Source organism: Sturnira hondurensis, unplaced genomic scaffold (assembly GCF_014824575.4).
Source record: "Sturnira hondurensis isolate 20B ecotype Veracruz unplaced genomic scaffold, ASM1482457v3 Scaffold0004474, whole genome shotgun sequence".
Taxonomy (NCBI): Eukaryota; Metazoa; Chordata; class Mammalia; order Chiroptera; family Phyllostomidae; genus Sturnira; species Sturnira hondurensis.
In genome coordinates, this window is record NW_028077105.1 from 6,374,080 (window position 1) to 6,399,615 (window position 25,536).

The window sequence follows — 25,536 nt, forward strand, 5'->3', positions numbered from 1 at the left end:
AGCTGGCTACTTCATTTGTTGGCTTCCGTATGCATGCGGAATAAACCCTTCCCCCTGTTAATCTACCTTTTATTAATTTCATTCACCAGCCCCAGCTACTGAACCTAAGAGAACAGAGGAAAATTTTTTTGTTCCTCCCCATGTGTCATAAAGACAAATCCTTCTCTTTAAAGGTTTCTGCTTTCCTTGCCCCTTTTTACTTCAAAATGAGAAAAATCATTCAGGTAAAAGGAAAATAATAGGTTACAAACTTGGATATACCTATACAAGAAAATAAAGAGATCCTGCAATGGAATATATAAGCTGAAATAATTTTTCTCTCATCCTAAAGTGCTCTAACAGTGTATGGTATATAGAAATTGCATGTATGTAGTGTTTTTTGTAGCATATGTAAAAGTAAAATACATGAGGCAGCAGCAGCACAGGCATTAGAGGGAGGACTTGGGACTGCACTGTTATGATGTCTTTAGAGATAAGTTACCTGAATGTCGAGTCAGATTAATTTTAACAAGGTGTATAACTTGCTTCTAAAAGAAGTATATATAGCAAGTCAATAAAAGAAAATATAGCAAGTATAAAGCAAGTCAATAAGGTTTTTGAATCATTTCAAAAACCTTAGTTAAACCCAGGGAAGAAAGAAATAGAAGGAGAATAAACAAAGAACAAATAGAACAAACACTTAGTAAGATGTTAGATTCTAATTCAAACATATCAATAATAACTCTAAATATAAAAGATCTGTATATGTGAGTTCAAATTAAGTGAAATTTGAAATTTAAAAAATACACTTATGATAGCACCAGAACAAATTTACAAATATATATATGACTCACAAAATATGTGCAGAATCTGCATACTGAAAATTATAAACTAATACACTTTTAAAAATCTAAATAAATGCAGAAATACACTTGTTTATAAATTGAAATTCTCAACATCAAGGTGTCAATTCTCCTCAATGCATTCTACAGATTCAATGTAACCCCCACTAAAATATCAGCAAGATATTATGAATATCGTAGAGCTGCTTCTAAGATTTATATAGAAATGGCAAGAAATTGAATTAGCCAAAATATTCAGGAAAAAAGAAAACCTCATCATTCCTGATTTCAAAACTTACTCTAGAGCTTCCGTAACCAAGACAGCACAGTGCTGGTGAGAAGGGAAACACCTAGGGCAAGGAAGCAGAATGGAGACGGCGAAAACAGATCCCCACAAGAGTAGTCAACCTAGTTTTGATAGGAGTGCAAAGGCAAGTCAATGGAGAAGTGGTAGTTTTTCCTGCCAATAGTGCTGGAATTAGACATCTATATGCAAAAGATATTTAAGAAAGAAAGAGAAGGAAAGGGGAAAAAAGAAGAAGAATCTTAGTACAACCTCAAACACTACACAAAAATCAACTCAAAATGGATCTCAGACCTAAATGTGAAATACAAAACTACGAAACTTTAAGAAGAAACAATAGGAGAGAATCTGTGTAATTCTGGGTTTGGTGGTGAAGATACAACACCAAAAACATGATCTACAGAGGAAAATTTGGCAAATTGAATTTTATCAAAATTATAAGTTCTTGCTTTTGAAATACACTGTAAGGAAAATAAGAAGACAAGTTCAAACGGGAAAATATTTGCAAATGACATATTGAATAGAGCATCAGAATAAAGAACTCTTAAAACTCAACAATAAGAAGGCGATTTAACAAAATATGGGCAAAAGATCTGAACAGACACTTCATTAATGAAGACATATGGGTTTCAAATATGCACGTGAAAAGATGTTCAACATCATTGTGGAATTCAAATTAAAACCACAGTGAGATGCTACTGCATGCCTATTAGAATGAACAATATTTAAAAAGAAAATCTAACAATATCAAATGGTGGCCAGGATTTAGAACAACAGAAATCTTCATTCATGGCCAGTGAGCTTGCAAAAGTGGCATTGGAGGTTGGGACAAGAATAAGCTGGGACTGTCCTAGGCAAACCGGGCATATGATCACCTTATTTATATGGCATGATAAGAGGGTTAAGGCTTGATCTTGAGAGCAACGTTGTCTATAATACACATTTTGAAGGTCCTTCCAGTCATTAAGTACAAAAATGTTCTAAGGTCAAATGCATTCAGAAAATACTTAGTTGGAGAAAGTTGTATTTTTTTCTTTAGTGAACCACTTCTCAGAGCCTTTAATTTACAAACGTGAATCTTCAAGAATGTATCCTACCATGGTTTTCTAGACCTTCAACATAAATGCCTTTCTCTGCTTCCTTCCTCCAACCTACAGAAACCCCCACCCTGCTCAGCCCAACACTTTAGCCCTTGAGGAGCACCTTAGGAGGCATGCCACAAACACGGGGGTTGCATGGAGCCCGGAGTGATGTTTTTAGATTTGTGCTTCACGTACTTAGTGGTGGCTTTGAGGGTAACCTAGTTGAATAGAACTGGAGATAGAGATGCCCATCAGAAGGGTATTGCAGCGGATTGGGCTGCAGACAGTGAGGAACAGGGGGAATAAGGCACATAACAATAGGAGGTGAAATTAAAAACAAACAGGCCAATCATCATGCTGTCCTTGTCTGTGTCACATTTCTATGGGACACCTATCTCTTACTTCTATATTTAAAAATGAGAGCAACATCTGGCCTGTGCTTGGAATATTCCTAGGCATGCGTGTGCTCTTAGGGGGGAAAAAAAGCCAGACTACAGAGGGAGGTGGGGAGTGCCTAAAAATCGGTACAACGGAACAAACTCTTGTTTATTAGACATGAATTTAAGCTGCCTTTTAATTGAGCACAGATTTCTTAAAACAACTTTGCTTTTGAGAATAAATAAAAAACAAACTTTCTCAAGTCAACCTGCACCCCTCACTTATCAATAAACTCCTCGTTTTGCTATATTTTATCCCATTAGATTGCATGGTGGTCATGTAAAAATATTTTTAGTTTGGGTAACTATTAAATAAAGACAATTATCTCCTTCAACTCTCTCAAATTGCTACACCAAATCCTGGAGACACAGACACAGTGGACAGCAATCTTGTACAGCAGAGGTCATTTCAGTGGTATTTATTTTAATAAGAGCATAATAGGTATGCAGGTAATTCCCACTCAAGGACTTATTTCTGATTGCCCTTCGAAATCTTTCCAAGAAAACCAAAATCTTCAAAATGATTAGCTTTGAAAAATCCAAATTACAAGGCTCCAGGCATAGGTATCTCCCTCAAATGCACAGAATTTGTGGGGATGTGAAATGATCACTTGTTAAATCAGAAGAATTTTTGCCAGAAGAATCTCCCCAGTGTCAGAACTTCATTAAAGCAAATGCATTGGAGAGGATGATGTGAGGACTGCTTTGAGAAATGTTTAAGAAGACTTGGAAATCAATTAGATATGGAGAAGTCTCCTACTCTTAGGACATGCAAAATTGAGCTGAACACGAGATAGCTGAGATCTAAGAGTGAACTCCATCTCACATTTTCATTTGCTTGTAAGACACTGAACATCTCAAACTGAATATTACTTCCCCAAAATATTAAAATATAGCATATTCAGCACTAAGTTTATTGCCACTTTGTTCCCTTATTCCCTCCCTCCCCCTTCTCTCTCCAATCTCAGTGTTATTTCTCTTTAATTTCTCCCACTGCTCCAGAGTTTTCTTCACTGCATGGGCTCAAGGCACCTGGATGAATTTCACTAAGTAGCAGGCAGATGCTCAGATGCATACAGTAAATATCAGGAACTCATTTATCCCCTGTGCCTGTAAATTTTGCAGGCTTACCTAAACCGTATGTATTTTTTCCCATTTGAATACAAAAGAGTGAAATGTTGTTCTTAGTTTTCAAAAGACCTGGAAGGAATCCTCTCACAACATATTTTGAAACAAAAGAAATTGGAAGGAGTCCAAGAAGAGGATTCAGACAGCTGAGCTTTGGTTCCGATTTCATCAGTGACTAGCAGGGTAACGTGGAGAGGCTATTGTAGCTCAGATTGATTATGTTTTCCCCTCCTACAGTCCAGGGTTCTATCAAAGGTAACAAGAAAGGATGCTTGGAGAATGCACCAGACGTTACGTAGTTAGGTCTGGTTAGGAATTTACCATGTAAATTCTTTGCATGGTATTTCTTTAAATGATTGAAATGCCTCTTTCTAAATTCACCAACCACTTCTTGATTCTCAAGTCCCATGCACAAGTTTCGTTCTTAATATACTTGAACTTCCTGTGACATGTAATATCATAGACTCCTTTTTAAAATGTTTTCCTTCATTTTCTAGTTATCTTTTGCTAGTTTGCTTCCTATTTCTCTGATTACTTCTTTCAGTTTTTCTTTCTCTGCCCTCCTTAAACATAGAAAGTTCACAACATTTCATCGTTAGAGTTAGGGAGCACATCTCTTTTCATAGCTCCAACCACAGCTCTATCCTGAACACCTCACGTTTTCAAGTACCTGTTGGACATTGAACACCTCAAACTGGATATCACTCCCCAGAATGTTAAAATATGACATGTTAAAATATGACACATTAACTTACTGTCACTTTGTTCCCTTATTTCACCATCTCCATCCTCAAAATGCAATTACTTTATTAACAAATTTAGGTCTCAGACACCTGGAGTTCAGCTCAATTTTGAATGACCTAAGAGTAGGCGTAATCTCTGTATCTACTTGATTTAAAAAGTCTTCTTAAATATTTCTCAAAGCAGTCCTCACCTCTTCTTCTCCAATGCATTTGCTTTAGTGTAGTCTTTCAATATCTATGATATTGGGGACTTCTTATTGCAACAGCCTCCTAAATGGTCGTAATCTCAATCTGAATCTCCCTCCCCCACCTCTTTCTCTGCCCAGTCTCCATGTTATTTCCCTTTAATTTACCCCACTTCCTCAGAGTTTTCTTCACTGTATGGAGCTATGAGCATATCACATCCTTGCTTAGAGTCCTTTAACAGTTTACATCCTATTTGATACTCACTTCACATGATGACGATGTAAGGCTTTCCATTGCACAAACTGCACTTGCCTTTGCAGTCTCAGGGCCCTCTAACCCACCCACTGGGTTTTATCTACATGAAATTACATAGTGATCCCCAAGAGTTTGCACTTGCCTGTGGTTTTACACATTTTTATGTGTTCTTCCTTTTGCCTTCCCAATTTTGTCTTTCTGGTGAACTCTTACACATCTTTCAAGATTCTGTTAACACTTCCCCTTAGGAATTATTTATGACTCCATGGTAAGGCATCTTCATCTCTGGGATCCCACCGTGCTGTGTACAAGACTTTATTATAGCACTTCTCACAGAGGCCTTGGAAGGATCTCACTCCTTAAGCTCCTTGAGGGAAAATGCCATACTCAGAACATCTTAATTATCTGCAGTACTCAGGAAAGCACCTGACATATGACAGGATTTCAATGGATATTTGCTGAATGAATGATACAATAGGAAGAACTTAAGATTCTGAATTAGGTCATCCGGACCTGTGCTACTCACAATCATTTGGGTAATTTTGATGAAGTTTCTTTGGATTTCACTTTCTTTAATCCAGGGGTGTCAAACTCATTTTCACCAGAGGCCACAGCAGCCTGGCCATTGCCTTCAAAGGGCCAAAATAATGTTAGGACTGTACAGATGTAACTACTCCTTATCCGTTAAGGAGTTGAAATTACATTCAGCCTTTTGAAGGCAACTGCAAGGCTAATGTGGCTCCCGGGTGAAGATGAGTTTGACACCCCTGAATAAGCAAAGGCCAAGCCCAGCTATCTTCTGATTAATTTGGTGAGTGATTTCTTTCACTTGAAGAAAGTGGTGCTTTTTACTAGCAATTACATTGTGTTTGTTTGAATGTTTATCATTTGAAGAGTCTCTGCCTTTTTTCAAACCCTGTGCAAAATATGCCCTGCTCTTCAAGGATGCTTAGAATGACTTGTACCCTATGAAGACTCATCTACTAAATGAACGCACGGAGGTCACTCTTTATTATTTCTTAATTGTTCCTGCTAGGATTGTTGATTTGTGTTCTCATTTTTCATTTGAACGTGAAACCAGTCTACTGCAGAGGAAGAGTTAGGAAGCAAGGCAGGCACAAACTGATGGGGCAGGCTAAAGACCTGAATCTAGGGAGGTTAGCAAATAAAGGAGACAGCTGCCCTCCATTTTCTTCTCTCTCTTTCCCACACCTCCCGCCCCCTACGCAATCTTAGGCGTTCACCATCTGTTTGCCAGGCCTCAAAGAATACGTCCCTTGCAATTTTGCTGATACCCTCACATTCCTTAGCTTGGAACCAGAGGGGGCGGGAGACAGACGACTGCTGTCACTCAGCCCCGCGGCCCAATGGGAGGGAAGCAATCCCCGCCTCCTTCCTGGGCACTATTGCGGGCATGCGCGGTGCGCATCCCAACGCCAACACCCATCAGCTGATTGTTGTAGCTGGGGCCTCTGGAGCCCGTGGGATCCTGCGGCCGGAGGAGGAGGGGAAAGCCCAGCAGGTTGGGGTAAGATGATTGCGTGGCGGAGGGCCCCCAGCCGCGTCCCGGAGGCGCGAGGTCCCTGCAGCTTCCGCGTCTCCTGGTTCCTAGGCGCTGTCAAGTAGCCGTCCCGCGCTTTGCGGCGGGCTCTTCCCAGCTCCGGGAGCGCCCACCTCTCCCCTTGGTCCCCGGTCACACCTCCGGCCGGGCCCCGGCCCCGGCCCCGGCCCCCCGCCCGGCGCGGGTGATTGGCGTGGTCAGGCGTCCTGACTCGGCGGCCAGGCCAGTCGAACCAGTCCGGCGCCTGCCGCCCGCCGCCTCCCGCGGCCGCCGCGGTACGCGCTCGCTCGGGGACACCTGCGGGACCGGCCCCGGAGGCAGCCCGGGCCAGCGCAGGAGTCCAGCTTGTGCCTGCACTGGGACACGAATCGACCTCTTCCTCTTTTTAACTCATTGATTTAGCAAACACATGTTAAAGTTCTCCCTCCGGATATAGAAGAAATGAAAATATATGGCTATAGTAACGGAACCATATACGATTATTCAGAGGCTCATTGTGGTTCATTTTCTGTTGGGCTTGATTAAGGCTAACTTTCCTAGATTTCAGTACCCGTTATTAACTGGTTTATCTAAAGACCTTTAAAGATGCATAAAATATTTCAAGATGTCACACTTCTCTTGTTTCTAGGTTATGTTTTTCTCTCAAGTTCCTTGCATTTGCCTGACTCTTGTATGCATACATTAATTTTATTTAATTCCCACCAATGTATTCTGAATTTAACTATATGTAATTTAAAGCTTGTACAGGATCTGGAAGAATAGGAAATGATTGTGAAATGCTGTTCTGTTTAGTAATGTTGGAGGCGGGGGTTTCTTTGAGGGGGGGCAGGTGGCCTGGGCCTCAGTGGGGCACAAACTGATAACAGCATTAAACTGCCTTGTGATGCACGTGGGCCACTTGAGAAGTACTTCTCAAACTTAGGACTGGTTAAGAGTTAGGTTCTAGTTTCAAAGTTTCTGTAGAAGTTAATATGCTACTATATTAACTGACTAAGGTCTACATCATTTTTCTTGAGGTATTTTACTTCTGCTGTTCCCAATAACAAAGTCAAACCAAAAGTTTTGGTCAGGAGACCAAACTTTAGCTAAGTGCTTGCTGGTGGTTGAATAATATATATAACATTCACAGTTGAATAATATATATAACATCCACAGTCTGAGTGAAGTTTGCTGTGATTCCATTTAATTTGGAAGTTTAGTGTGTGAAAGGATGGGAAACAGTCTTTAGAATTGTGAACTAAGACTGACTAATAGTTTAACAGACGGAAGAGCTGAGCTAAAAGAATATGGCTTCTGTCTCATTTATATTCCAGAGGTAGGGGTAGGTATTACACAGTATACTAACTAGATCACTTTAAATGGGGAGTAGCACCGTGATGCAGTAAGTCAGAGAGATCAAAGGATTGTGGCAAGGGTGGTGACTTCTCACTTCAGATCCCAGTGAGCCTTCTGTCTAAAGGCTTCTCTATCATGTGACAAGACATTGCTCGGAAAAAGGGGCCAGTCACATGGAGATCATGGGAAGAAGAGTCTTCTAGAGATAGGAAATGGCACCAAGCACAGGCCTCAAGGCAGCAATAAGCCTGGGGCATTCAGGATCTGACAGAAGGCACTGGAATTCAGTGTCTTAAACATGGTGATATTTACCCTCAAACTGGTTGTGTGTTCTTAGGAAACAGGTACATTTATTCATTCATTCTATAAATATTTATTAAGCACCTATTATATAGCCAGGTACCGAGGATAGAGCCGTCTACAAAATAGACTGCCTCCCCCTCATTATTTGGCTTATATAAAGACCTTTAAAAATACATAAAATATTTCAAGATGCCTCCCCTTCTTGCTTTTTAGGTTATTACTTTAAAATCAGACACGAAGAAGAAAAACATTGCCTTCTCTGTCAGATGTTATATTTTGACATACATTTTTTACATTTGGGGACGTGAGGTGGAAAGAAACCAATGCTTTATGCTAGTGCTCATGATTAAGAAAGTGAAACTGACTATTTTTATTGCTATGTCCATGCCCAAATGCTCAAATGTCTTGTCCAAGATAGAGATTTATGGTTGTCAGTTCCACTGGTAGCTGAAAAGGAAATTGGCAAGTGTCTGTAACTTCAAAGACATGTAGACACTAATTAGAGTTAAGAGTATGACTTAGAGACATGCATGTGAGACTCACTTGTATAGTTTTTGTGTATGGGGATGGAGAAGCCCCACCTAAGAGAGTAGAAGAGAGTCCATAAATAAGAAAAAGGAACATTTCCTCATTCAGTGTGTTTGTGTTGGCTGTGAGCCAGTTTTTCGAGAGCTGTAGTTGAAAGAGGGAAAGGAAAAAGAAAGATGTCATTGAGCCAGGAGAAAATTGTGTCCATCCATGTAGTAGAATGTTATGTGGCTATAAAAGGAAAGAAGTATTGATTTGACACATCAATACGATGGACCATGAAAACATGCAGAGAGAAAGAAGCCAGTCACCAAAGAACACACATTGTGTTATGGTTCCAACCAGTGAAGATATGAAGTGGGCTAGTGGTTGCCTGCAGCTGGGGAGGTTCGAGAGCAAGGGGCAGTGACTATTTATGGATATGGGCTTTGTTTTTAGGGTAATGAAATGTTCTAAATGTGATGTATTGATGGTTGCCCTACTTTAAATTTTTTTTTTTAATTTTTATTGTTCAATTACAATTGTCCCTATTTTTCCACATTGCCCTCCCCTGCCATGCCAGCCCCCCACCTCCCACTGTCAGTCCCCCCATTGTCCTGGCCCATGAGTCCTCTGTTCCTGTTCCTTGACTGGCTCATCCCCTTCATTCTCCCATTATCCCTCTTCTCTGTTTCCTCTGATTTTTATCAGTTTGCTCTTTATTTCCATGTCTCTGGTTATATTTTGCTGGCTTGTTTGTTTTGTTGATTAGGTTCCACTTAAAGGTGAGATCATATGGTATTTGTCTTTCACCGCCTGACTCATTTCACTTAGCATAATGCTCTCCAGTTCCATCCATGCTATTGTGAAGGATAGGAGCTCCTTCTTTCTTTCTGCTGCGTAGTATTCCATTGTGTAAATGTACCATAATTTTTTGATCCACTCATTTACTGATGGATACTTAGGCTGTTCCAGCACTTTGCTATTTGTCTTTGTGAATATTTTAAAGCACTATTGGATCGTACACTTTAAATGGATGAATCACATGATATGTAAATTATATCTCAATAAAGCTCTTACTAAAAAACAAAATAGATGCAGCATTTCAAGATCCATTCAGTATTTTGTAGGACACTTAGTCTCATTAAATCCCCATATCTAGGCTTGTTCTCTCTAGGTCCCAGCACTTCAGGTCACTGCAAGCCCATGTCCGAGGCTACTGGGAGGGACGTTTATTCCTGCCACTCTGTTGCAGGGGTTCTGCGGTCCGAGTTAAGGTTTTCGTTTACCCTTTTATGAAATTGGTTTTAGATCTATTTCTAGGACTTGGTGAGGTCCAGAGAGGCCAGAATAGATCACTTGGACCTGTGGATTAACGAAGAAGAATAGAGAGCATCTGAAAGCTCCCAGAAATTCCAGGGTGGCTGGACACACGCCAGAGGTTCTGGTGCGGAACCAGTGCTGTTCTGCCCATCTCGACAGCTCAGTTGTACTTCCTGCCAGCACTGACCCTTGGAACAAAGATACGTATTTCCTTGTGGCTTCTTCTCCCCTGCCAGAAATCTCCAGTGGTTTGTTATCACAACACATTCACACTAAACCTAGCATCTAGGGCCCTCCTTCTTCTATGGCAGTTATTCTTTGTGGTAGCCGAGCACGGGTAGCTTTGGAACCAGAGCCCTGGGATTGAAACCCACCTCTACCTGGTGGATGGGTTGGGTTACCTTTCCAGCTACTTAATCTTTATAAGCCACACTTTGCTCATCATTAAAACAAGGTTTATTTGCTACTACCTACTTTAAAGGGAAGATTTTGAAAATTGAACTACATAGATAATCTATGTGAAATGCTTTTCATTTCGCAGGTGTGCAGTGAATGTTCAGTCACCCGCCCCCTCCTTTCTGTGGGCGTTGTCTCCCACTTGTCCCAGCCATGAGTCCTCTGACTTGGAGTTGCCCAGGAACCTCTTTGTTCTTTGGCAATGACACCGTGTGTTTGTCTTGTCCACGTGTTCTGGGTCTGTCCACTCCAGCCTTTATTGCTTTGCCTTTGTGGCTTTTCTTACCAGTCATGACCAGGTATTTGAATCTTATGCTTCTGTTATATGAATTCTTTTATTTATTTATTTATTATTTAATTCTTGTTAAAGTACAGTTTTCTGTCTTATATGAATTCTTTTTAGACAAGGGCCATAGTGATATTTTCATAGTCCCATCACTCACTATTGACTTTTTTAGTGATTTCTATTGCTTTTGTTGTTTTATGCATTGATAACTTTATCCTTTCTCCTAAGAAACAAACTTGACTTTAGCAGCTTCTTTACATTTGTTCTTTTATTTGCTCGCAGCCCCCCCAGTGCTTACTTTAGTGCTGGGCCAGTAGCAGACACGTAGGGGAGAGTTGGCGTACAGGTTGACTGCTCACAGCTTTGCAGTGTTCAGTGCGCACTCTGTGAGAAGGTGGTGCAGGAGTCGTCGCCATTCTTTGTGGTGCACAGTCCTATACATAGGACACCCCTCTCCATTCTTTCTTTTCAAACTCCAGATGGTGTGGTGTGGATAGAGGAAGAAAAGAACTTCACCTTGCCTCCTTCCCGTAGCTGCACCCCAGCTTAGCCTTCTCTCCTGACACTGGTTTCGGGAGGGGGAGATGTTCTGGCTCTGCCAGGAAGGTGTACATGTGATGAGCACAGGCCTGTCCTTTTGTCCTTATTTGTTGGCTTTGCTCTTTCAAATCTGACCTCCTGTTTCATCTTTGAAATTAGAGACTCATTCATAAGTTTCTGAGCTGTTCCTGTGTGTGTTGGGGTAGATATGGCAATGAAATTCCTGAGGATAGCCTGAAGTCTGTATTCCACTTAATAAATATTTAAATACCTGTCCTGTGCTAGAAATTGTTTTAAATGTTGGGAAGAGAAAGGTAAATAGCATGTGGGCCCTGCCTTTAGTTGCTCAGAGCTTAGTTATAGATAAAATATATAAACAATTAAAATTATACATAGAAAAGGGACCTAATAATTCTTCCTTAGAAAAATCAGAGAAGTTCAAAGGGAATATACAGTTTGAACCTTATTTTGTTGAGACATCTTTAACTTGACTCCTTTAAAGTTCAGGGTTTTTTTGTTTTTTTTTGATAGACGTAGGAGTTTTACTATTAGATTTCAACCCTTTAGGTTCATCAGGTTTGTACTGTAACCTCCCAAATTGATAGTAGAAACTGTAAGTCAATAACTTTAAAAATATAATTCTGTGGCTTTTCTTTTCTGTTATTTAGGGGACTGCTTGGGAAACTGCACAGCCCACCGACGTCTGATGAAACTGCTGACTGGGCAGAGCAGCCATGTCGTACACTCCAGGGTCTGTCGGCGACCCCACCCAGCTGGCCCAGCGCATCTCCTCCAACATCCAGAAGATCACGCAGTGCTGTGCGTTGAGTTTTAAATTGACTTGTTTGCTTTCAATTCTTAACTGACCTCGGTGGAGTTTATAAAAGGACGACTGCCAGTGATTGAGAGAGGGAGGAGCATTCCTTTAAGAATAGATCCTGAGAGGCTAGACTTATTTAGAGTGACTATAAGAAATAATTATATACAGAAGAGATAACACTTAACTGCATCTTTCCTTATTGCCTCACACACATAATACACATAATTACATTAACAAAGTAAAGATGATTAAAGGTAGAGATATTTATTTTTGCTTTAATTCTATCCACTTCTAGATGAGATTAATGAAACTCATTGACTAAGTCTCACAGGTTTGGAACTGGGCGTCACTATCTCATTTTTAAGGAATGTATGTTTATTAAGAAAGTCTGACTGGATATGGCTTAGGTTAGTTTTTTAAAAGGTAAATAGTGGTATGTTGTTCAGGAACAGGGAAGAACTAAGGGGGGACATTGATGCAGATACAGAAGATAACTGTCTGGTTTCCTCACAGATTCCTGTGCTGTATTTGTTAAAGACAGAATAGTAGTGGGCTTTTATTAGAAGTAATTACTCATCAGAATATACATGAGACTTAAAAAAAAAAATCACCATAACAGATTTGAGCCTATAGAGATGTTTTGTTTTGTTCTCTGTTTCTAAATCGCAGCTAATCACATACCTGGATGATTCTAGTCATCTTAGGGTCCATATTCTGGACCTGTGGGTGTTCCTTGGGCAACAGTCCATCAGTGTTAGTGTAGTTTTATTCTTCAGCCTGCTTTGTTAAGGCTGCCCTTTTTACCAGAATGCTAACACATTGTGGAAACAAGCACTGTTTTCAGATGAACAAACTGTGTAGCTTTATCTAATCATTAACTTCCCCCAAATTACTACTCTACACGAATGATTTAAATGAGATATCAGTGTGTTTGGGGGAGGAGGGAATAAAATTTAATTATAGATGGTTCTAAAAAAGTGCCACTGTGCGTTGTGTAGAATGTGCTTATTCTGATTTGGGTTAATTCTTCTTTTCTTTGGCTGTTCTTAGAGGAGCAAGGAAGTGAATAGCGTGGGGGTGTCATGCTGTCCCCGGCTGGGACTGTAGGAAAGGTGCCTCAGGGATTGATACGGTTTGTCCCAGCTCGCCAGCATCGTCTCCACCTTGACTGGCTTCCTGTCTGTTCTGATGATAGTCAAAAGGGTCTCGCCTTCCTTCGGCTCCTTGTTGCTGGTTAGAAGTCATGCCTGCCCGTCTCAGGCTACCTGTGTGAAAATTAGGAGAGCTTATCATTTTAATTTACACATGTGGGAAATCAGGATCTTTGTGTAAGAAAGGAGGCCAGGAGGCCTTCCTCTAAAGAACAGAGCAGGTCAGGTGTCCCCAAGCTAAATGGTGCCAGGACTTCTGGGAAAAAGGAGAACTAACAACTGTGCACTGAGCTGACAGGCAGTAAGCACTGGGTCGTATAAAAGGCACCTCAGGGGTAGATTGCATGTGAGCTTGAACTGGAAGGGGTTGAGGGGCGACTTCAGTCAGGTCTTGCTCCCTGCGAAAGAAGTCAGTTGATCCAGCCAGATGAGAAGTGATAAACTGGACCAGAGCTGCATGCACATGGCTTAGTCAGGTGCTGAGTGTGAGACTACACTGCGATGCAGGGCAGTCGTGGAGTGGTGATAAGATTCACTGCTGTGTTTTGTGAAGACCTGTTAACGTGGGGCCCAAGAAGGTACGATCACCACCCTTAGATATTTGAGGCAATGCCTTGTGTAAAACATAAGAAACATGTTCTGCGTGATCATTAAGGCCTTCGCAAATGAGAGAGACTTCAGCTTGAGAAGAAGTAAGGGCTTTTGAATATTCTAACCAAAGTTGTTCAGGGGTAGAGCTAGTTGCTTGCCTTGGGAGGAAAGTGATCCCCATTATTAAGTGACTAGCCTACGGTGGTCAGATATTTCCAGGCCTATTATCAAGAGTTTTAAGTTTTGAAATAATGGTTCAGACTAAGTGACTTAATTTTGAGAGGCTGTCTTTACTCACGAAACAAATAATTCATGGAGCACCTACTGATTGCTAATCACTGCTCCAGACCCTGGGAATCCAGCAGTAAACCAGATCCACACGGCCCTGTTCTGTAGTTTGCAGTGTAAGGAAAAGCAGAAGGTGAAAAGAAAAAATTATTGCACAAGCTAATTTCCTGTGAAGAAAGTACCGTGAGAGTGATGGAAAGCTGCCTTAGCTTAGATGGTGAATGAGGACGAGAAGGAGCTGGTGGTGAGAAGATAGTGGGAAAGAGTATTTAAATGGAGGCCACAGGTGATATTTTTTTAAAAAGCAGTCCAGAGCTCGGCATGAGCAGCAATTAAAAAAAAAGAAAAAGAGAACTCCAGTGTGTCTGAAATGCAGCACTCAAGGCCAGACTGAGCAGAAGTGAAATCAGAGAGAGGCTGAGCAGGTCACCCGCAGCCTTGCAGGCTATCTGGGGAGTTTAGATTTCAGCCTAAGAGGCAGGGAAGAAACACAATCAGATCTGCACTTTGAAAAGATTGCTTTGACTTCTCTCAGAAAATAGACTTTGGGGAAGTTGAGGGGGATACATTGGCCACGAGAGAGATATTGGCTTGCATCAGGGTGGTGGTGGTGGGAACAGAGAGAAATGATGGACTTACTGATGCAGATGGATTGAGAGAAAGAGAAGGATCCAGGTGATTCCTGGTTTTTGCATTGAGCAACCAAGTGGTCGGCAGTGAGCATGTACTGAGACGGGAAGTACCGCAGTTCAGAGAAGTGGGGAGAGTTTTGTTTTGGTCGTGTAAATTTTGAGATGTCTTTTAAACACCTCAGTGAAGATGTCACACATTTGTGTTAGATATATGACTTAGGAGATCAGAGTGTCATCAGAGCATCAATGGCATTTAAAACCACAGATCTAAAATAATCACAGTGCTGAGTGCAGTGGAGAGAAGAGGGCTGGAGCGCTAAACACATGTGCGGGCCAGGAAGCAGGGAGAAAGCAGCATGAAGAATCAGGAGTGACCAGAGACGTGACAATAAAATTAGGATATCATGGGTTTCCAGAAATAAAAAAATAAAAAAGATAGTTTTTCAAGACTGAGTGAGGCATCCTCTATGTCAAATGCTGCTGAGAGACTAAGATGAAAGCAGATAATTGGATCTTGCAAACTGGTGACTGCAAAAGTGGTCTCATCTCCATGTGGCAAGTATAGATGGAGGACAGGAAGAAGGACCCAGACTCCTCTGCGTCCTGCTCACCTCAGCTTGTACTACAGACCAGAATTTAAATGGTCACATGGCTACGCCTAGCTGCTAGGAAGGCTGGATGGCAGTGTGCTCACTAAAACTGGGGATTTTTGCTTCATGTGAGAGAGAAAGAAAAACATCAGTATTTAGTGGATAACCAGCTGATTCTACCATGGAAGCAGAAAGAACATCAAAGAAAGGGTTGCATTTTCCACTACAAAAGCGAGATTCTAGGTAGAGTATAATTGTAAAAGAAGTGTCTGTGGAGGCTGGAGGGAAAGGGGAACAGATCTTTAGTGTCTGCTTTGCCTTTCGTCCACTGTACGGGTTGCGTGGTGTAGGCGGTAAACCTGGTAGGTGAAGATGGGGAGTTTCCATCTGAACGAGCTGTTTTTAAACAGAATAGGAGGCTCAGGCCAATGGGAGTCTGTGGAAAGAAGAGAAAGTGATTGCTTGTATCAAAACTTGAGAAAGTTTTGAGGATTGAGAACCGACATACCTCAGAAGCAGACAGGGGTTAGCAGCAAGTTGAGTATTCATTGAGATTCATTGAGATTCATTGAGTATTGAGTATTCATTGAGTATTCTCAAGACCCAAGTTCAGATTTAGGTCTTGAATTTAGTGAAACCACTGTGAAATCACTGTGCATTTTCTCGAATTCTGGGATTCAGTGTCTAACTGAAGGGAAATTTAGATTTAGAGAGAGCCAGTTATTAAAAACTTCACCTACCACCCAATGTGTGTCGCCGAGACGGGCTGTGAAGAAATCACATGGAAGTGAAAGGCAGAAGTGTGAGGTTTCAGTTCCCTTTCCCCCCATCTGGTAATGCTAATTATACTGGATGGGATTGAATCAAATGGTGCTTTGCACCACATGTAGGTGCTCTCTTCACACTACATTTGCATTCTGTGACTTTGTGTCTGCACAAAGTATCTAGTTTTGCAGACGAAACCTAAAGAGAAGATGCTGTAAATAAAGAAATACCCTTGTAGTTAGAATATGTGACTGTGTCCAACGAGAGCTAAAGTTTTCCGGAGCACTACAGTGGGAAAAGTTTATTTTTCAATTAGTTTTGATATAGATCGATGAAAACTTGCAAAATCCTGAATTGCATGGTTTAATTGATACCCAAAACTAGCTATCAGAGAGAGCGTTTCTTCTTGGAGGAACCTAAGGATAGCATTTAGTAAGATGGGAGGTCGGGGTTTTGTTTTGCTTTTGTTTTTTGTCCTAGTATTTTATTCTGGCAGCTTTGTTTTATAAAGAAATAGGATCGAGGGAATAAAATGTATGTAAACTTTTTTCTTAAACTGTTTGTTAAAAGTAATGCATAGTCTTATCAATATGCTGTGCTAGTGAAATATTTAAACCATAGTGCAGTAATGAGTAATATAACTTATGCCCAAAACCATATAAATATGAGTGCTTAAGTATGAAATACATGACACAGAAATAGATGAAAGTAACGTAACTTTTTAATACTTTATTAAGGATTTCTCGCCCTGGCTGGCGTAGGTCAGTGGATTGAGCACGAGCCTGCGAACTAGAGGATTGCGGTTCGATTCCCAGTCAGGGCACATGCCTGGGTTGCAGGCTGGTTCCCTGCAGGCCAACTCCCAGCAGGGGATGCACGAAAGGCAACCATACATTGATGTTTCTCTCCCTCTCTCCTTCCCCTCTAAAGATACATAAATAAATAATCTAAAAAAAAAAAGGATTTCTCTGTGGAGCAATTAAAACGCTGAGGAACACATTTCACCCTGTGAGGGAATGTGTTCTGCTGACTGTCACAGAGTCAGCGAGGTGTGTGTGCCCCCAGAGCTTCATCCTTCCTGGGCAGTGTTCTCTGTCCTGGCCCCAAGGAGGCGTCCGGTCTTTCTCAACCCCTGCTCCGGGTTGCCATTCCCAATAGACGGGAGTTTACCTGGAAATCAAACTGTGTGGTATCCCAGGTCTAGAAAATCATCATGAATCAAAGAAACAGTTGGATTTAGTTCTCAAGCTTTGGCAAGAGATGTTCAAAAGTCACATTTTTATTAGCAGTAACTGGAAATGAGGTATATGCCCATTTACCCTTTATCATCTGTATGTTCTTTGAGACAAACCCCTATCAGTGATGTATAGAGTATAAGACAAAGAAAGCCTTTGTAGGTTGCAATGGCTAAGCTTGTTGTACAAGGTAAACCAGAGTAGTATGTTTTCACAGGGGCCCCTCACTTTACATAAACATGAGCAATATAGAAAAATGTGCTCAGGACACACAGACCACAAGAAAGAGCTCATGTTTTTTAAAGGAACAGAATAAATATATTGAAATTATCACATAATTATTGTTTTTAACTTCAGAAAATAGATGTACAATGTGTGTATTTGAGTAGTGCACCAATTATTAGTGTATTAGTAGTTCAGTAAACAGAACGTTAGTAGCCCCTGAAGCTCCTCCCATGCCGATACTTTCTCCAACGATAACCAGTGTCTTCTGACATCACTGATTAGTTTTGAAGTTTTGAAACTTGATTTAATAAAATCAAGTAACATGTTTGGTGTTGGACTTCTTTCTCCTGTTACATTTTTGGAGTTTCTCCATGTGGCTGGTTGCATGTAGTGCAGGTCTTGTGTTTTCATTACTATATAGTGTTCCAGTCCAAACCTAGCGCAGTCCGTTCTTTCTCTTGTTGGTGGACATTTGGCTTGTTCCTGGTTCTTTGTTTCTTTGCTGTTCTGAGCAATGTCGAACATTGCTGTATGTTTTCTTGTTTCATGTACATACCTAGGAATGGTTTGCGGGGCCTTAGATTCACTAAATATATGTGTGTTCAGCTGCAGTAGATACAGCTAAACAATGACTGAAGTAGCGGTACGAGGTTACGTTCCCACCAGTCAGTGTATCAGAGTTGGTGTCGCTCCAAATCCTTGTCACATTAGGGATGTACAGTCTTGCATTGTAGCCATAGTTGTATCTCATTGTGATTTATATTGCAATTCCCTGATTAGAATCAGACTTTTTAGAATGTCACCTAGTTAGAAAAAACAACGAGCCGATAGGAAAAGTGTCTAATTAGACTGGCCAAATGTATGTACATACACATTTCCTGAGATCAGATCCAAAGAGCAGGGTGACCTTGAGTGGGCTATTTCACTTTCTAGGACATGGTTTTCTTGTATGTATTTTCTGTGGGGTGGACTGTGGTATTCCAGCTTTCACAGGCTATAATTTTAACCAAATTTTTAAAGAATCCTGAAAACTCTTCTAACATATGCATGATTATTCTCTTTGTTATTAAGAGACCAGTTGTCATATCTAGACCCATAATTCATACCTTGAAAAATCCTATAATAGAAAGTCATTCACAAGACCATCTAAGATTCCACTAAGACGTGGGTATTATTTTTGATAATTAAAAGGTGGGACAGTTGCAGTCGCAAGGGATCCTGGTGTGAATCACGTCAGAATTCACTAAGTGTGGATTGGAGGAAATTGACAAATAGAAATGATTACAGCTGACCATGAAACATAGTCCTTGAGATACAATTTTCCCATACGAACACATTATAGTAAATCTTCCCACCAGGTCTTTAAACAGGAATCTAAAAGAGGAAGATACGGAGTGGCCGACAGCTAGCTTTTGGAAAATGGACAAAATTGGTCCATTGGTAACATAAAGTATACTCATCTGAATTTATGAGTTCAGAAGTTTTTTGCTAAAATATGCTGGATTTATCACATGTGCTTGTGCATGTGTGTGTGTTTTCCAGATTTGGGAAGGCAGAACTTCATAGGGAGGCATGATATGTTTGAAGTTGAGCCTATTATAAAGGTTGAGGGAAGGTGATTGCTTTTCTACACTTTAGCTTCTGTAGATTAAAGCTGTTAGCACAACACAAACTTGTTTGGTGTTGAAAAGAATTTACATGTTTCTCTGTATTGTAATTAGTTTCTCATTCTGTGTGCATACCTTCCTCATTTATTAATAAAGACCAGTGCTTGACTCTTGTCCCCATAAGGATTTTAGGATTGTGAGATGAAATACAAAGTCTATACACAATTGTGAGCCTTTTTTGTTACTTACGACAATGAAGACAATTCTTTTAATTAGAGTCTGGTGAAGAGAACACTTGTTTTTACATCTTAACAAATGATTGCGCAAAAGGGAAGCTGATATTGACTTCTCTTTTTTGGGTGGGAGGGCAAGCTTTTCTTGAAAAAGCAGCTCCAGTCCTGGGCAGTTGATGGATTTACTGGAACTGGAACCCAGGGATGGGGAATATATATTTTTCCTGTTGGTGAGCGCTGGTGGATGGGAAGACAAGTTTTAGGGGAAAATGAGTTGAAAACTCTTCCCCCCCCCCACCTCCCTCCTGAAATGCTATTAGATAGATAGAGATAGGTCGATCGGTCTACTTCTAACATCACTCACCTGAAAATACTGGTTTTTATCCCCTTGAGAAAAACTTCAATAGCTTTGATTTCATTGTGATTTTCTTCATGCTTAAGGTGTCAGCATTAAACTAAATGTGGAAATTAATGTCTTATCCAAGGGAGTGTTAACAAAGACTGACAACTTTTCTTCTCTTCAGTGACTTCTGCACAAACAAGCGTGAGTGCTGTTTATGACTAAATGTGAGCAAACCCTTTTTGATTTAGGAATTAAAACTTTAACATATGGTTGGATGCTTCAAGAAGCTTGATCACTTAGTGCTTCTATATGTGAGTCATCTGCATGCTGTGTTCCGGACATGAATTTTCTTACTCTTTCAACCCCAGACCCTAGTACTCTGTGTCTTCACTCCCTGTATTCAAAAATGCAAATCCTGTTGGTTCTACTGCCAAATTTCTCTGTTTGTCTCCACCTTTGCTGTTAACATTCAGGCCCAAGCTGCTGCTGTTGCATGACTGCAACCTCCAAGTCGTTCCCCCTGCTTCCGTTCCTGCCTGTCTGCGGTCTGTTCTCCACACTGGTGAAAAGTAGTCACACAGTATCCAAGGTGATCTTGTAAAACAGTGAATCAGATCATGTTATCCCACAGCTTAAAACTCTACAAAGACTTCCCCTGGCACTTACAATCAACACTAAATCACAGCAATGCCCCACAGTACCTTCCAAGGTCGGATTCCGCCCCCAGTGTCATCCCCTACTGCTCCCCACCTGGAAGCTGCAACATTGTAACCACATTGGCCTTCTCTCCACTTCTTGAACCAGCCTGTCATTGTTACCTCAGGGCCTTTGCACTTGCTAGTCCTCTGCTTTGGGCATCTTCCTAGACCTCCAAACGATTGCCTCCTTCTGGGTGTTCAGTTCTCAGCCCAAAGGTCACTTCCTTAGAGATGTCTTCCCTGACCTGTCATTGTGTTTCCTCCAATTATTTTATTATTCTTTTTATTAGTAAATTGTATTTATTTACTTTTAGAGAGAAGGGAAGGGAGGGAGAAAAAGAAGGAGAGAAACACTGAAGTGTGAGAGATAGAGCAATCAGTTGCCTCTCACACACCCACAAATGGAGACCTGGCCTGCATCCCACGTACATGCCCTGACCAGGAATTGAACCAGTGACCTTTTGGTTCGCAGACTAGTGCTCAATCCACTAAGTCACACCAGCCAGGGCCTTTTTATTAGTAAATTAAACTACTGCAACTATTTACTGATTTTTTTTGCATTCCCTACTAAATTATCAGCTCCCTAAGAGAAAATAATGTCTTTTCACAGCTCTATCTGTACTATAGGAACAGCGTGTGGCTTGCCTCAGCCCTCAGTAGAATTGTAATGATGTCCTCAAGTAGCTTATTCAGTGTATTTAAATTACATTTATCTATTTTTAAGAAGTGTGGTAGTAGCCATTGGATAAATGTTTCTTTCTTTCCTTTGGCCGTATGGTAGCAGTCTTCTCACTCATTTTTAAATAAGATGTTGGCTTGTGGAGGTTTTTTGTGTGCATTTCAACTTTTATTCTTTATTTATTTCTTCTAAGTGCCAACATTTTTTTGTTATCTGGCGTATAATGTCTTCTATGGCAGGGAATCATGTCTTTTATGCCTAATTATATTCCTCAAGGGCTTTACATACAGAAACTATTAGGGATTGTTGGTTGACAAAGTCTAGAAAAGGAAATTTTAGAGAAGAGAGTGTTGTGATTCCAAGATGTGACACTGGAAGGAATGAGTGAGTGCAATGAGTTGGGAAGCTGTCAGACACCGTGACTGCTCTGTAAAATTACTTCGGTGAAGGAGAAACAAGGCATATAAAAAAATCGTATAGGAGAGGCACATTCTCTTGTGCTGAATTCTATTCTTAAAAGGAAACAGTTCTTGAATGTGAACAAAGGAAAGAGACAAAGAGGAATGAGAAGGGTAAAGAGGTGACACTGTGATACATTGTGCACGCAGCACTTCGCAAGTGCTGGGAGCACGTCACCTAGAGGACAGCTAGGATTGCTGCTTCCAGTGCCGGAAGGGCCGCCAGGTGGAAGAGGCTGCGACAGATCTTATCTTCATCTCTTTGGTGACTTTCTGTTCTTTTTCACCAATGACTAAGCAATATTTTTCATTAAAAAGTAATTGCCTTTGATACTTACTCCAAACTAACTGTTTTTTTTTTTTCCCTTAAAGCAGTAATTAATTAGTTTGCCTATTCATTGATTTGGAAGAACCCAAAGGTTCATACAAAATAGTGTTCTGTAAGTCTCGGTACATTTATTTTTTCCAGTCTTCCTCCTTGGTCAAGTGTCATTATCACGATCATTATTTGAAGAAACCACCATAGCAGTGGCATATTGCCTGTCTGAAGGGTGGCCATTTACTTCTCTGGTATAGTTCTGTCTCCATCTCATTTAAAGTCTGAGAGGATTCCCACTGGGAATGGGGAAGCCTTTAGCTAAAAACTCCTCTGAGGCCTGCTCATTTTGCATACCCAGAGGGCTGCTGGGAGTGTGGGAGGAGAGCTGGGCGGAATGGCCCGCATACATCCAGTGATTTTATTGGTGTAATATTGCCTGTGTGTACAACCTGCTTTATTCACAAACCTCTTTCTGGGAGGTATAGAAGTATCTTTTATTAACTGTTACTCTGTGCCTTGTAGTTGGTATTTTGTATCTATTGTTTGTGCATTGTTATTTGCTCTTCCGGCCCACTCTGTCAGGTGAGAAAATTCAGATCTGGAGTGGTTACTTGCTTAAGTTCATACAGCTGTTAAGTGGGGAGGCTGGTGTTTGAATCCAGGACCATCTGATCTGCAAGCAGTGTGCACTTGGATCATGTCATATTTTACTAAGGCATTTGAGTTTTGCATTCATTCTACAAGGACTTATTAAGTACCCGTGATGTCCTAGGCACAGTCTTGGTGCTGTGGTCAGTAAATAAACAAAAACCTGCCTTTTAACCTTTAGTGAGAGAAGACAGACATAAGATAAATTATGTATATTGGGGAAAGATGTCAAGTGTCATGAAAAGCAACGATGATGAAAATGAACCAGTGGGGACTGGGTATTCTGGAGAGGGGGTGCCATTTATAAATGAGGTACATGAGGAGCCAGGATAATAAGGCCTTAGTGATGAATAAATCACTAAGTTGAATAAATATTTCAAGGAAGTAAGGGAATGTGTCTGTATCTGGGGAAAGAATGTTCTAGATGGGGCGAAAGCTGTACAGGGCCCTGAGTGGAACATGCCTGGGGCACTGGAGTCGTGGTTGGGAGCCCGGTGTGCAGAAAGCACAGGCTGGGAGCTGCCAGCAGGCTGAGTGGGGCCTTTCAGACCATTGTCAGGCCTCAGACTCTGCTCTGGGTAGGACAGAGGTGTTGAGCATTTGAATAAATGGAGTGTGGGAACAGGCATGTGAATTGTATCATTTCATCAGCATCACACTTTTTTATCTATTTAGAACTCAGAAGGATTTGTTTGGGGAGGAGGTTGTAAGTTCCCCGACTTTTAAACATATAACTTCGGATGAAATGTCCGTTTACAGAGGTTTGGTTAAATGACATATGGCGTGTTCATGTAAGAGAGGGGAGGTGCAGTGCCGGGCTCAACCAGAGTTTCAGATTTGTCGAGTAGTGCCGATGAATAGAGTAGGGGACTTGAGACAACATGTAAGAGGGATGTGATGACTGACTGGAGTGTCAGCTGGGTCAGGAGGCAGGCGAAGGTGGGGGAGGGAGGAGGTTGTGTGGGGGAAAGAGGCCAAGTGGTAGGACCCTGGGGTGGTAGGTCCTGGTGGGTCAGAGGCTTGTGGAGTCGGGGTGCCACTGGGTGTGAGCTGGCACACAGGAGGTGGTGATTTCTAAGTGGTGTGCACGAAACTCGTGAGGAAGCGTTACAGCTCTTGGTAATGAGGAGGCATTTGGTATGATGTTGGAGTATCTGACTGCAGTAGGGTGGAGGACGAGAGCATTTGGGGAGAAACACGCAAAGAACTGAGGCCAGGATAGGGGAGGGCCATGGACATGTGTACTGAAACAAGAAGTGAAACAAGTTGAGAGTGACATTGAGCCAGGGGATCAAACCCTCGGAGAATGGGGGGAGGAGCGGCCTGATCATGGACAGTGGTCACGGGCTCCTGCTCTCCGTGTCTGACCTTTGTGCTCCTTGTCACTTGGTCTTGAATTTGCCTTCCTCTCTGTTTCCTGGGTTCCTCTAGTTTCCACTTCCCCACTACCTATTATCTGGCCATCTTGTCTATGAGTTCTTTTGCGATCTTCCTTTAAAATGGCAATCACCTTGTTGAGTTAAAAAAATTGTGATTCTGTTTTGACTTATAATTTATACCTTATCTGCTTTGTAGCAATGTTTTTTCCTCTCTGTGTTTTCTTTCTAGAGAGTTTGCTATTCTTCTCCTTAATTTTAAATATATTCTGTGTATTATTATATCTGATCCCTTTTTGTTGTTACTCTTATTCCGTAGACTGAATTTGATTTCCCTGGCAAGAGAGTGCTATGGAGGGGAAGTGCCCAGTCTCTGCTCAGGGTCCCCTTTCTCTCTACCCTTACTGAAGCAGCCTTTCCTCCCCTCTGCCTCTCAGCACCCAGTCTGGTGTAGGAGGGCTTCCCCTCCAGTCCTGATGTCCCCAAGGTGCATGGGCACCTCTTTCTAAGGAGTCTGCTTCAACCTAGAGAAAGATGGTACCTTCAGAGATTGGGCCCCTGCGTGTGGTTTGAGCCCCCTTGCCCACCTCCCCCAACAGAGTACAGAGTACCCAGGTAGTTCCTTCTCAGCCCTGCTCCTGGTCCTGCTCAGGGCGTGACCATGACCTTCTGGAAGTGAGTACTTGCTGCCATCTTGGAGCTCTGCCTCCTCTATTCTGCTCTGCAAATTCCCCTTATTCCCCACCCCACACATATGCTTTCTTTTGGGGACCTTCTCTTTTCTATTATTCTTGGCCACATGCACAGTTTTGAGAATCTTCTTGTTGTCTTAATGTCTCTGAAAGTGTAACTTGGATGGGTTTTCTCTTTTTCCTCCCTGTTTGTTCTGTATGGCTTGAGGAGGGAGGAAGAGGGCAGATTTGGAAGCCGTGGACCATGGTTCTGTAGGAAGCAGAAATCCCGTTCCAGTGTTTTAGCAACATCTGAGCAGCCATGACGTGGCAGACAGAACTGATCAGAAGTCAGGACTGAGGGGACGGTTGGGGGACCACTGCCTCGCAAACTGGGGGGACTTACTGATGGGCCAGCACTGGCTGCTTTGGGGGCTGAAGGAGAGGAAGCAGGCCATCCAGGAGAAACACTCAGCAGGGAGGCGGGCCAGGGGATGGGGAGCAGAAGGGCTGGGGAACCCAGAGGAGTGAGGCTTCACCTTACTCCCACGCTCTTTTCAAGATCCTTTTTTTGAAGGATTTTTTTAAATTGTAAAACTACAGAACAGATTTAATACATTCTGTCGTGAATAAAAATAAACAACTCAGGACTATACATAAGCAAACCGAGAACAACTGTTTTGAGAAAAACATAAAATAAATGCTTTACCATCATAAGCCGTCTAATTTTAAAACAAAACTGTTGGAACCTCACATGTCTTCAAGCCTCACATACAGAACAATCTTGAAGAGGGAACCAGATGTGGTTCTGCCATTTTGTACTGTCCCCACATTTTTATAACCCTAACTGTGCTTAGAGTAAAGGCCTGTTTCCTTACTCCAGAATTCACACAGGTTTTTTTTTTCTCCTCTCAAGAACCATAGAATAGAGGCACCGGTG

The 25,536-nt window shown here is 41.6% G+C and overlaps 1 protein-coding gene across 4 annotated transcripts in view; it reads left to right on the top strand.

Annotated features, from left to right (window-relative positions):
- Nucleotides 1–6,374: 6,374 nt before the first annotated feature.
- STX7 (syntaxin 7) overlaps nt 6,375–25,536 on the top strand; it is a 40,107-nt gene continuing 20,945 nt past the window's right edge. For 2 of the 4 annotated variants that reach the window (XM_037045724.1, XM_037045723.1), the window contains exons 1-2: nt 6,375–6,484; nt 11,936–12,086. In XM_037045724.1, coding sequence (XP_036901619.1) covers nt 12,002–12,086 — 85 coding nt within the window. In that variant the 5' untranslated portion in view covers nt 6,375–6,484; nt 11,936–12,001. Of the gene's footprint in view, nt 6,485–11,933; nt 12,087–25,536 lie in introns of all 4 variants that reach the window. The other 2 variants (XM_037045721.1, XM_037045722.1) reach the window with 2 other exon arrangements.